General features: G+C 44.3%; 3 protein-coding genes across 5 annotated transcripts in view; 1 reads left to right on the forward strand and 2 right to left on the reverse strand.

Annotated features, from left to right (window-relative positions):
- The window catches only part of chek2 (checkpoint kinase 2), a 12419-nt gene extending 8902 nt beyond the window's left edge, over nt 1-3517 (reverse strand). Inside the window, exons 1-2 of one of the 2 annotated variants that reach the window (XM_044335159.1) lie at nt 3218-3517; nt 1163-1502 (exon numbers count right to left, since the gene is read on the reverse strand). In XM_044335159.1, the coding sequence (XP_044191094.1) occupies nt 1163-1502; nt 3218-3514 (637 nt within the window). In that variant the 5' untranslated portion in view covers nt 3515-3517. Of the gene's footprint in view, nt 1-1162; nt 1503-1822; nt 1995-3217 lie in introns of those variants that run through there. The other variant, XM_044335168.1, reaches the window with a different exon arrangement.
- entr1 (endosome associated trafficking regulator 1) lies at nt 3403-9343 on the forward strand. Its single transcript, XM_044335180.1, has 10 exons — nt 3403-3540; nt 4467-4618; nt 4716-4796; nt 4887-4954; nt 6291-6405; nt 6634-6707; nt 7547-7658; nt 8411-8473; nt 8675-8814; nt 9022-9343. The coding sequence occupies exons 1-10, from the start codon at nt 3513-3515 to the stop codon at nt 9110-9112; spliced, it is 924 nt and encodes a 307-aa protein (XP_044191115.1). The 5' UTR covers nt 3403-3512; the 3' UTR covers nt 9113-9343.
- A 777-nt stretch (nt 9344-10120) lies between these two features.
- Nucleotides 10121-12500, reverse strand: part of ccdc180 (coiled-coil domain containing 180) — a 37053-nt gene continuing 34673 nt past the window's right edge. Inside the window, exons 32-38 of one of the 2 annotated variants that reach the window (XM_044335100.1) lie at nt 12261-12421; nt 12051-12176; nt 11876-11972; nt 11722-11766; nt 11383-11446; nt 11142-11265; nt 10121-10381 (exon numbers count right to left, since the gene is read on the reverse strand). In XM_044335100.1, the coding sequence (XP_044191035.1) occupies nt 10253-10381; nt 11142-11265; nt 11383-11446; nt 11722-11766; nt 11876-11972; nt 12051-12176; nt 12261-12421 (746 nt within the window). In that variant the 3' untranslated portion in view covers nt 10121-10252. The remainder of the gene's footprint in view (nt 10382-11141; nt 11266-11382; nt 11447-11721; nt 11767-11875; nt 11973-12050; nt 12177-12260; nt 12422-12500) is intronic. The other variant, XM_044335109.1, reaches the window with a different exon arrangement.

The following is a 12500-nucleotide window of genomic DNA, read 5'->3' on the forward strand; positions in this document are numbered from 1 at the left end:
GCTAACGTTAGGGCTAGTATCAGTGCTAACATTAGGGCTAGATTTAGTGCTGACGTTAGGGCTAGTATCAGCGCTAACGTTAGGGCTAGTATCAGCGCTAACGTTAGGGCTAGTATCAGCGCTAACGTTAGGGCTAGACTTAGTGCTAACGTTAGGGCTAGTATCAGCGCTAACGTTAGGGCTAGACTTAGTGCTAACGTTAGGGCTAGTATCAGCACTAACGTTAGGGCTAGTATCAGCACTAACGTTAGGGTTAGTATCGGCGCCAACCTTAGGGTTAGTATCAGCACTAACGTTAGAGCTAGTATCAGTGCTAACATTAGGGCTAGTATCAGTGCTAACATTAGGGCTATATTTAGTGCTAACATTAGGGCTATATTTAGTGCTAACATTAGGGCTAGTATCAGTGCTAACGTTAGAGCTAGTATCAGTGCTAATGTTAGAGCTAGTATCAGTACTAACGTTAGGGCTAGTATCAGCGCTAACGTTAGAGCTAGTATCAGTGCTAACGTTAGGGCTAGTATCAGTGCTAATGTTAGGGCTAGTATCAGTGCTAACGTTAGAGCTAGTATCAGTGCTAATGTTAGGGCTAGATTTAGTGCTAACATTAGGGCTAGTATCAGTGCTAACGTTAGAGCTAGTATCAGTGCTAATGTTAGGGCTAGATTTAGTGCTAACATTAGGGCTAGTATCAGTGCTAACGTTAGAGCTAGTATCAGTGCTAACATTAGGGCTAGTATCAGTGCTAACGTTAGAGCTAGTATCAGTGCTAATGTTAGGGCTAGATTTAGTGCTAACATTAGGGCTAGTATCAGTGCTAACGTTAGAGCTAGTATCAGTGCTAATGTTAGGGCTAGATTTAGTGCTAACATTAGGGCTAGTATCAGTGCTAATGTTAGAGCTAGTATCAGTGCTAATGTTAGAGCTAGTATCAGTACTAACGTTAGGGCTAGTATCAGTGCTAACGTTAGGGCTAGTATCAGTGCTAACATTAGAGCTAATATCAGTGCTAACGTTAGGGCTAGTATCAGTGCTAACGTTAGGGCTAGTATCAGTGCTTACATTAGAGCTAATATCAGTGCTAACGTTAGGGCTAGATTTAGTGCTAGTATTAACATTAGCACTAGCATGTGACCAGTGCAGTTAGAAGTAAGAACCTCACCGTGGGCTCGGAAGCCTGGGGCCATGGGCAGCAGGCGGCCCCAGGGTTGTGGTTCGGGCTCCTCGGGGACGGACGGCAGGGTGACGGGGATGGTGTCCACGCTGCTCAGCGTCCCCGAGCCACTGGACGATTGGCTGCTGGACGTCGGCCCGCTGGAAGAACTGGAACCAGTCTGGGACTGTGACTTAGATTGGGAAGGAGACTGGGTGGACTGGGCCTGGGAGGGAGACAGGGTGGACTGGGCCTGGGAGGGAGACTGGGTGGACTGGGGCTGGGATGGAGACTGGGTGGACTGGGGCTGCCCCCCCTCATTTGTGGTCTCTCCAGACATGGTCCAGCTCTGCAGGACATATAAGATAAAATCAGATTAAACAGACTCACAGCTGCGATCAGCCTGCAGCTTCACTAAACTTCCATCTCAACAGCTCTGTGCTAAACGTGGTTGTGGGGGGGGGGGGGGGGGGGGGGGGGGGGGGCAGGAGACCAATGGAGCAAAGAAGCTGTTGTTGTTTTATGTCGTTTTTATGTTCTGCAACTTTCAACGTCTTCTTTTTGTGACATTGTGAGAGTGACTCAGTGTTTACAGGTAGTAGACCGGAGACAACGGATTCTACAAACTGCTCCTCGCCGCACTGATTGTTTGCGTTTGTTCACACCCACCGTTTGGATGGAAAATCGCCAACCTGATATTAAACCAGGACCTTATCTCAGTTTACAATATTGCAGAATTGGAGACATCAACAGAGTGAATGTCCAGAGCACAATAAACACCAACAGGCAAACTAAGAGGAAGCGAGGAAAGAAAGCCGGTCTGAGACAAGATGGAAACCCTGCGTCCGGTTATCCTTTGAAATGTGTGATTGCACAATGAACCGGATGCCGGCAGGAAGGCGTCTCACGGCCTTCACAGAGACGTGGTTGGACAGTCGGGTCTCTGACTCAGATCTGTTTATTGAAGGCGTTGGCACACTGATACCACTCCACAGAGATAAGACCGTCAGTGATGATTTATACATAAATCACAAGCGGTGTAGTGATGTAACTGTACGAGACAAAGCCTGCATTATTCACCAGTAGAATTCCCACAACTTCTATATGCAGTAGTGTAAATAACGCATCTGATGGTAAATACTGGATGGTGTTTTACCTGCAGACCATCAGCACACCGACGGTCCTACACGACTCAGTAAGGTTCTGGATAAATGTTACCAGTACACCGGTCTGCTGGTTCCTGCAAACCAACCAGTTACTCAAAGAGGATCTTACAGGTTGTTCTGGATGCTCAGATTCAGATGTTAATCAGCAAGTAGCTGTAAATTAACGTGTGTGTGAACGTGTTTGTCTGCATGTTAAACTAACAGAAGGAAGTTTGGTTTTATAGCAGAAACCATCAGACTATTAAACCAGTCAGTTTATTTACTGGATGACTGATTCATTCACTTTGACTCGTTATCGATATTGATCACCAGCTGTCACTAATCATTGTCTTTAAACTTTTTCTGACATTGTCATATTTATATTTTTTAATGTGTGACTGAATTGTGTGTGTATGTGTGTGTGTGTGTGTGTGTGTGTGTTCGCCTCAAACTGCCCTTCAGAGATCAATAAAGTCTTTTGAATTGAATCTAAAAATTGAATAATTTTAGAATATTTCGTTTATTCTCCAACAACAACAACAGAGAAAACAAGAGTGAGACTTGTGTTTGTTGTTTTGAGGTTTTCTCTTCAGTTCGGCTCAAACTAAACAATAAATAACAACAACTTTCCTCAGAAATCTTCTTCTTCTTCTTCTTCACGGGCGACCGAGCGGAAACTTTCAGCAGCAGATACGGAAACGTTAAATTAACGGATTTTTAAACGGAGTTCGTTGAGATGTTTTGAGCTTTTCAATCATGATGACACCGATCAGATCCAGAACCAAACGACCCTGTTTGACCTCCGGACCCCCTGCTGAGGTTTCAGTACCACCGCCAGCAGGACGCGGACTGAGCCGAGCCGCGCCGAGCCGAGCCGGGCTACCTGTCTGTAACGTTAGCGGGAGCGGGAACCACTCACCGGATCAGCCGGACTCCTCCGGGTCTCCTCAGCTGAGTACCAGACACACCGGGACCGGACCCAACCGGACACGTGTAGGAAATTTACCCGCCGGGATCTGCAGGAAACACGAGCCGGTCCGAGCCAATGAGAAGTTAGAAAAGCGGTCACGTGAGACGGCAACGATCGGGTGTGTTTCCGGGTTTTTCGTCCTGCAGCAGAGAAACAACGATGATCAATAATGATCAATAACAACCGATTGATGGGCTGATCGGCGCCGAGCACCTGTCTGTCTGAACACCTGCGTGACGTCATCATGGCCAAACAGCTGATCATCGCAGACGGTGAGTTCAGTCCGATCGATCATCGATCATCGATCAGGTTCATCTTTTGGACCTTTTTTTCTTGTTATCAGCTCGTCGTCGATCATTTCTTCTTCGTTGATTCTCGCTGTTAAACCACCGAAGAAGAATAAAAACAATGAAACAGAAACGTTTCGTTAGAAAGAAGAAACTTTGAAAACATTTGAAGCTGAAGTCAAACTTGTCTTCAGCAACTGAAGGTTAAAGATTCATTGATTGATCCTTTAATTGGCAACTATTGTCATCAAATCATCATTTTTGTTTTTCTTTAAATCAAATCTGTTGGTTGAAACTTGTTAAATGACATTAAAGGATCTTTGACGTCACGGTTCTGCTGCAGCTGATCATTATTATCTGGATTCATCGATCAGCTGTTTGGTCTGTAAAGAGACTAAAAACACCAGGAAATCTTCACAGTGAAGAAGCTGAATGAGTCAAAAATCATGAATCAATAATCAGAATAGTGGGTAACTAATCAATGAATCGACTAATTGTTGCTGTAAGAAGGTCGGTTCAGTGAGGAGCTGCAAACATTCATTGATTAGTGCAACTGTTCTGATAATCAATCAAAGACGACGTGTGTTAAGACTTATAAAATAATGTCTTAATAATCATCAATAATCCAGAATCTATTGATCTGTAAATATTATTGATCTGTAAAGTTTTCCTCCGTCACTGTGAAGTTGATCTCAGTGTGAATACTGGACTCTGATTGGCTGTCGACTCGTTGTTCCTCCTTCAGCAGATCAATGAAAACAAACAAACATGTTTCTGACTTTAAAGTTATTTTTCAGTCCAAACATCAGATATTAAATGTTTCTTCGTCACGTTCGACTGAATCTTTCTGGATGTTTGAAGGATGAAACGATGACGCTGCTCCTCTCAGTCAGCTGTGTTTGCCTCCTCAGATGAGGAGGTGCAGGCGGAGGAGCTGAACCCGTTCTCCTTCAGAGAGTTCCTACGCTGGAAGATCCACGACCAGGACCAGGATCCAGACCAGGACCAGGATCCAGACCAAGACCAGGATCCAGACCAGGACCAGGATGAGACTCATATGAAGGTAGGGAGACTCCAGCGTCTGCAGCAGCAGCAGAAGAAGAAGAAGAAGAAGAAGAAGAAGAAGAAGAAGAACTTCATGACGTCTCTTCTCTCTGCAGGTCGGCAGCTCTCTGACCTTTGACCCTGAGCTCAGGAGCTGTTTCTTCTCTGAACCGTCACTCAGCCCGGTGGCTCCGCAGGTAGTGACATCATCACTGACATCATCACCGTCACTGACATCATCATCATCATCACTGACATCCACACTGTCTGCCTGTCTGTCCAATCAGGAGGATGAGGAGCAGTGGGGGCGGAGCTTCCTGTCAGGTGTGGACAGCACAGAGGAGGAAGAGACCAGGTGAGTCTGCTGTTCGCTGATTGGTTGGTTTCTGTTCTGCTGGAGGCGGAGCTTAATGACGACACTTCAAACGTCTTCAGAGTTCAGTTTGAAGGAAAACTGCTGTGCAAACAGATCAATAAGTGATTAATGCATCAGTAGATCAATCAATACATATATGTGATGTCATGACTGCAGCTTTATGAAGCAACATCAGCTTGTTTTCTTCTGACTCACTCAATCAAACCTCATCTGGGAACATTTGGGAACATTTGGGAACATCTAGGAACATTTGGGAACATTTGGGAACATCTAGGAACATTTGGGAACATTTGGGAACATTTGGGGACATCTGGGGACATTTGGGAATATGTTGGAACATTTGGGAACATTTGGGAACATCTGGGAACATTTAGGAACATTTGGCAACATTTGGGAACATCTGGGAACATCTGGGAACATCTGGGAACATCTGGGAACATTTGGGAACATCTGGGAACATCTGGGAACATCTGGGAACATTTGGGAACATCTGGGAACATCTGGGAACATTTGGGAACATTTGGGAACATCTGGGAACATCTGGGAACATCTGGGAACATCTGGGAACATCTGGGAACATTTGGGAACATCTGGGAACATCTGGGAACATTTAGGAACATTTGGGAACATTTGGGAACATCTGGGAACATCTGGGAACATTTAGGAACATTTGGGAACATTTGGGAACATCTGGGAACATCTGGGAACATTTAGGAACATCTGGGAACATCTGGGAACATCTGGGAACATTTGGGAACATCTGGGAACATCTGGGAACATTTGGGAACATCTGGGAACATCTGGGAACATTTGGGAACATTTGGGAACATCTGGGAACATTTGGGAACATCTGGGAACATCTGGGAACATTTGGGAACATGTAGGAACATTTAGGAACATTTGGGAACATCTGGGAACATTTGGGAACATCTGGGAACATCTGGGAACATTTGGGAACAGTTTTGCTCGTCTATGGCATCGTGTTTGTTGGCAGGTGAGATTTGTGGTCAGTTGCCGTCACACCAAACGCCGTGATTGGTCCAAACCACAAGCAGCTGCTGATTCAGACGTTTATGTGGAAAAGTTTCTGTAATTTAGTGAAACTGAAGTTCACAAATATTTCTTGAATTTGTGTTAATTATCGTAGAATCAGTTTCCTGGATGAACTGCAGGTAGATCAGAAGCTGTGTGTGTTTGATTGACAGCAGGTTCATTCCACGTCTGCATTCATGACAAAGGACGACAGAGGTCAAAGGTCATCTCTGTACAGAACAGATGTTCCAGTCGGACTTTAAACGTTTTCCTCTTTCAACAGATTCTCCTCCAAACCTGAAGATCAGCTGACAGCAGCAGGAGAAAACTACGAAGGAGACGACGAGACGTCTATCAGCGAACCAATCAGCTGCAGGAGGCGGAGCCAACTACAACAGGTAACACACGCACACACACACACACACAGTGACAGGAGTGTTTCCTCTACGACGCACCAGGTTGTAACAGCAGAGCAACGTTTCAACTCCCAGTAAATAAACAGAGCCGGCGTGTAGTTCAGGGAGCCTGGGAGAACAGAGAACTCTCCAACAGATAATAGCTGTGTGTGTGTGTGTGTGTGTGTGTGTGTGTGTGTGTGTGTGTGTGTGTGTGTGTGTGTGTTGCAGCTGAAGGAGGAGAACGTGTCATTGAGGAGGTCCATCAGGGAGCTGCAGAGGAGATCGGAGGCTAATGAACGCAGGTAGGTCAGAACCGACCAATCACGCGACAGCACCGATATGATGCAGATTATTGGTGGAGAAACAGATGTTTTTATTGCCAAAGCAAGTGTGAAAAAAACAAAAACAAAAACTGCACATAAACAGAAGAGTTGTGATTTTATCTGCAGTATGAACAGATAAATAAGACAAAATGTAGACGCAGTTAAAACATACAAATGAGAACTATAAATACTGCAATAATGTTTTTTTAATAAATGTATAATTCCAGGTGATTGACAGTCGTCACAGTGGTCGTTTTCCATCGGACGCTTTATTTCAGTCACAACAGATCATAAACGTTGCTGCTGCTCAGAGTCACGACTTCTTATTCTGGAGTCGAATGTGACCAAAACTGAAGCGTTAATAAACAGTTCAGACACGAGAGAAGTGACGTCACAGAGAGAATCTCTGTAGCTCCAGTCTGCCGCCGCCACCGCCGCCGCCGTCCAGCGCGTACGGAGCTTCTGCTGTTAAATATCAGCAGGATGACGAGCACAGCAGGACAGGAAGTGTTGCTAAAGCTAAGCTAACGAGTCAGACTCTGTCCAACATCTGCAGCTGCAGGTAAACATGCTGCTGCTTTCATCAGGGTCTATTCTGATTGGCTGGGGGTGAAGGTGGAGGCCACACCTCCAGCCAATCAGACTAGGAGCTCATTAATAATGCAGATAAGGAAAGACGGATTTAAATCTAAACAACTTTTGGTGAATAAAATGTCTCAGATGTTTAAAATGATACCAGATGTGTAATAAAGTTTGTATTGAACTATGAATTTCCCAGCATGCCTCAGTGCTTGTGTGCCCCCCCCCCCCCCCTTCAGGGTGGCGGCGCTGTCGGAGGAGCTGCTGCAGAGGAGGCGTCAGGAGGAGAAGGAGGCGCAGGACCTGGAGAGCATGGTTCACTCAGTGGAGCAGAACCTGGGCCTAATGACGGTGCGTTCACTGACACTCAGAGCAGCCCGTAACATACAGCGCTCTGCAGCCGATCACACACACAACACGTGTTAAGTAAAGATATAAACATACATGTATAGAGAGAGTTACAGAAGAGGAAACTAAAGGTTCAGTTCATCTGGATCATCTCAGCAGCTTCAGATCAATAAACAACAGTATCAGCTGATCGATTCTGGCAGCAAATCATGATCACACCGGGTTCACACTCATTTAATAAGAGCAGCAGCTGAAGGACAACAGAACATTTACTGTCGACTAGTTTTAATCTAAAACTGTAGCATTAAGTTACATTTTTCTCTAAATATATATTTGTTTAATTCTCAAAAAACATTTTTTCTTTAAATGTTAAAATTTTTTCTCAAAACATTTCCAGATCTTTTGTCAATGTTACAACTTTCCTCCTGAAATGTGACATTTAAAGGGTCAGTCTGCTGTTTCCTGCTATATATGTATATGTATATATATATATATATATATATATATATATATATATATATATATATATATATATATATATATATACATATACATATATATATATATATATATATATATATATATATATATATATATATACATATATATATATATATATATATATATATATATATATATATATATATATATATATATTTAGTTATTGTCATTAAATCTCTTCCTTCCTCCTGTCGGATCTTTAAACTCTGCAGATGTTGTTCACAGCTGATTCTTCTTCTTCTGGTGTTTTACAGAAGCGAGCAGTGAAAGCAGAGACCTGTGTGTCCAGACTGAAGCTGGAGCTGCAGAAGCTGCAGGTGACAAACATTCAGCTTCATCAGCTGATTACGTTTCTTCTCGTTTCATTGAAGCTTTTTATTGACAAACATAAACATCTTCAGTTAACGAGCGGTGACGTTACGTCTCGTCGTCCTGCAGTCTGACGGATCCGTTAACGATCACAGATTGTTCGTTAGAGACAGATGATCCACTCTGGACTGAATGTTGTTGTTTGTCAGACTCAGGTTGAATCTCTGCAGTCGGAGAACAACAGTCTGAAGTCAGCCGAGTCTGAGGTCGTCATGACGATGAGACACAACGCTCAGATGGCGTCTGAGTACCTGAACAAGACGGCGAGCCAGGCCCGCACCTCCATCCGGTCAGTACCAGCTGTTCCTGTGTGGGCGGGGCATATTGACATGTTAGCATGCTAATGTTAGCCAGCATGAGACAGCTGCAGGACGTACGGAGAGCAGAGAGGGACAAACCAGTGCTGCTCACAGTAGTTTAGGTTACAAACGTTGCTAACTGTTAGCATCATAGTCACATGATGAGAAACACTGAACGACTTCCTGTCTGTCTGCAGTCAGCTGTTGGGGGAAACAGAAACTCTACATCTGGTCTCTCAGCTTCTTCAGTCCATCGATAAGATCTCCGAGCTGAACACGGAGTCCTGAATGCCTCGTCTCCTTGACGGACAGGAGGACATGTTGTCATGGAAACAGCCAGTGAGGAGGTCAGAGGTCAGCAGGATCAGGACTCGTTTAACCGTGAAGCTCACCTGCACACACCTGGCTTTAATGACATCACAGCAGCCTGACAGGACGTCTGGCTGCTGATTGGTCGGTTGGACTGAAGACAGATTTCTCTTTAATGTTTTTTACAGTGTGAAATTAAACATAAAATTGCACTTTATGAAGAAAAACCTGCAGATTTCATATCTTCAACATCTTTAATATCTTCCTGGTGTTTGATTTGTTACTGATGATGCTTCTTTAAACTCTGATTACTTTATAATAAATATTATAATAAATATTAAACTGTTTCTGTCACGTCTCTAAAACTGAATAATAAGTAACGAGGAAATGAATAAAGTTATTAATGTTAAAAACTCAGTGAGTGTATTGATCAGTCAGGTTGTTGCTGTTAAAGCCTCCTGCTGATGATCAGATACAGTCAGACACGTTGTTTATTTACCGCCTGTTGACCTGAACTCACCTGGTTGGTTTCAGATTCAACTGTATGATCCAAATAAACAACAATCAGTTCTTACAGTGTAAAAACAAAAACTACATCAGTTACATTTGTCTTCTGGTTGTTGATTGGTCAGAGAGGATAGATGGAGGAGATCCTCCCGCCCTGCAGGTGTCGCTGTTGAAGCATTTTAATCAGAATTTCAATAATGGATTTTTTTCCAAAGAAGAGAGAAAAAATATTTTATAAATAATACTGAGATTTGGTTTATTTCAACCAAATATTCTTTTTTATATTTTGATCTTCCTCTTTCCTCAATAAATCGAGGATCAACCTCCTCTTCCTCTCTGGACCAGCCTCCTCTTCCTCTATAACATACAGCTGTCATACAGGCTCCGTTTATATATCATACAACATATTTAATTAGTATTTTTATTTTATTTTTTATTCTCGTGAACATCTGTGCTGCTGTGAGTTCAATAAAGACTCCGTCTGTTTTCTCTGGTTTATTAACAAACATCAATACAGCGATTACATCACTGTTACAGACAACAGCCAATCAGCTGCCAGCATCAAACATCATCTTACATGTGTGTGTGTGTATGTGTGTGTGTGTGTGTGTGTTAGTGTGTGTGTGTCAGAGTGTGTATCTGCTGTCTCCAGTGTGTATTCCAGCTTTGTAGGTCTCTCAGTCGTCTTTGTTTGTCGGAGTCTGAACGTGACAACTCTGACGTCAACAACTGCTCGAACCTCTGAAACACACACACACACACACACACACACACACACACACACACACACACACACACACACACAGACACACACGCATAAACACACGTTTCATGGTGACGTCTTCAGATGTTTTTTCTGACCAAATGTCAAAAATCCAAAGAAAATCAGTTTATTATCATGTGAAGAAAACTTTCAAATCATCACATCTGAGAAGTTACTGACATCACTGACATCACTGACATCACTGACATTACTGACGTCACTGACATCACTGACATCACTGACATCACTGACATCACTGACATCACTGACGTCACTGACGTCACTGACGTCACTGACGTCACTGACATCACTGACATCACTGACATCACTGACGTTACTGACGTTACTGACGTTACTGACATTACTGACATCACTGACATCACTGACGTCACTGACGTCACTGACGTTACTGACATCACTGACATCACTGACATCACTGACGTCACTGACGTTACTGACATCACTGACGTTACTGACGTTACTGACGTTACTGACATCACTGACGTTACTGACGTTACTGACGTTACTGACATCACTGACGTTATGACTACAACAGTTTTTATATTATAAAAATGTTTCTGCAGCTCTACTTGCATCATATTTTCTCCTTTGTGTGTTTAGTTTTTGTTGGTTTAGTGTGTGTGTGTGTGTGCGTTTGTGCGTGTGTGTACGTGTGTACGTGTGTGTGTGCGTGTGTGTACGTGTGTGTGTGCGTGTGTGCGTGTGTGTGTTTTTTACCTTCACAGCAGCGTCTCTCTGCTCTATAACAGCCAGGGATGCTGTGGTTGCCATGGTAACAGATGCTGGCAAGTCAGCGGTGCTGTTGTTGGGGGGCGACAGGTGCGGTGTACCAGACCAGGTCCTGACACACACACACACACACACACACAGTGTTGTGGGACTGGGGCACCTGGGGCTTTTATTGTGAAGGGGCTACAGTTGTGTAAATATTCACTACAGGTCAGAGGTCAAGTGTTACCTGCTGCTCGTCTCCATGGTAACGGCACTGTGTTCAGAGTGCTGTTGTGATACTGCCTTGGTTTCTATGGAAACAACCAGAAGAATAACTGAGTGACCAATGAGCTGTGAGCTTTATGAACAACAGTCTGAATATTTTGTCTCTTCTAATAATGTATCCTAGCGACGCATGCTGCTAGGCAACAGCCAGTCACATGGACGTGCATCACTACGACCAGGTGTAGTTAAACTAGGCTTAAGTTTGGTTGGTGCAACAACGTGAAGTTTACTCTAAAGACAAGTCTTAACAAAGAGCGACTCAGCAGTTGGGACCAGGCTGAGTATCCATCAGTTGTTTTACCTTCTGCACAAGCTCCGCCTCCTCTCACAGCATGGACACCCTCACCTGAAGATCATCACGAGGACATAAATTCATGTCTGTGTCGTCTGTAACGTTCAGGACTAACATACCAACACTGACTTCTCTTGTTCTGAGTCACATGATGTGTTGTTACCTCCAGGTGTGATCAGGTGATCCAGCTGATGGAGCAGGTTCTCTGTGAAAGCGGTCAGTGATGTCACAAACTCCGCCCCTCGGACCGTCACACGCTCCTGAACAGAAACACACCTTCAGACTGATCACAGGTGAGAGGCAGCAGGTCTGACAGGTGTCCCGCTGACTCCTCCTACCTGCAGGTCCAGGTGTGAGCAGCAGATGGCGCCGTGCAGCCGCTGCTGACGGAGCTCCTCCCTCCTGGTCAGAGAGTGAAGCTCGTCCTCGCTGAGAGACGCTCGCAGCTGACGGACGTTCAGCGTCTGACGGACACGAGAGTCACTGACAAACATCTGATTTATAACTGCTGACATCTCTAAACATGAACATCTGTCGCAGGTCGGTACCTTCTCCTCCTCGCTGGCCGCCATCGTCTCCTCCAGCTTCTCTCTGACTCCGCCCACCTCATTTCTTAGCTCCGCCTCCTGCTGTTGCTCATAGTTACAGATCAAAACTGAGGGCAGTGAACGCAGCATCTCCTCCAACACACATAGCTGGTCGACCAACTCTGAGAGACAGACAGACAGACAGACAGACAGACAGACATACAGGCAGATAGACAGACAGACAGACAGACAGACAGACAG

The sequence above is a fragment of the Thunnus albacares genome, chromosome 2 (genome assembly GCF_914725855.1).
Source record: "Thunnus albacares chromosome 2, fThuAlb1.1, whole genome shotgun sequence".
In the NCBI taxonomy this organism is placed as follows: Eukaryota; Metazoa; Chordata; class Actinopteri; order Scombriformes; family Scombridae; genus Thunnus; species Thunnus albacares.

Bases quoted from the DNA above. Each gene is read 5' to 3' on its own strand.
- entr1 (XM_044335180.1), top strand. From the start codon at position 3,513: ATGGCCAAACAGCTGATCATCGCAGACG. The intron at 4,619-4,715 runs GTAGGGAGACTC...TTCTCTCTGCAG, and splicing joins AGGATGAGACTCATATGAAG to GTCGGCAGCTCTCTGACCTT. The intron at 6,406-6,633 runs GTAACACACGCA...TGTGTGTTGCAG, and splicing joins GGCGGAGCCAACTACAACAG to CTGAAGGAGGAGAACGTGTC.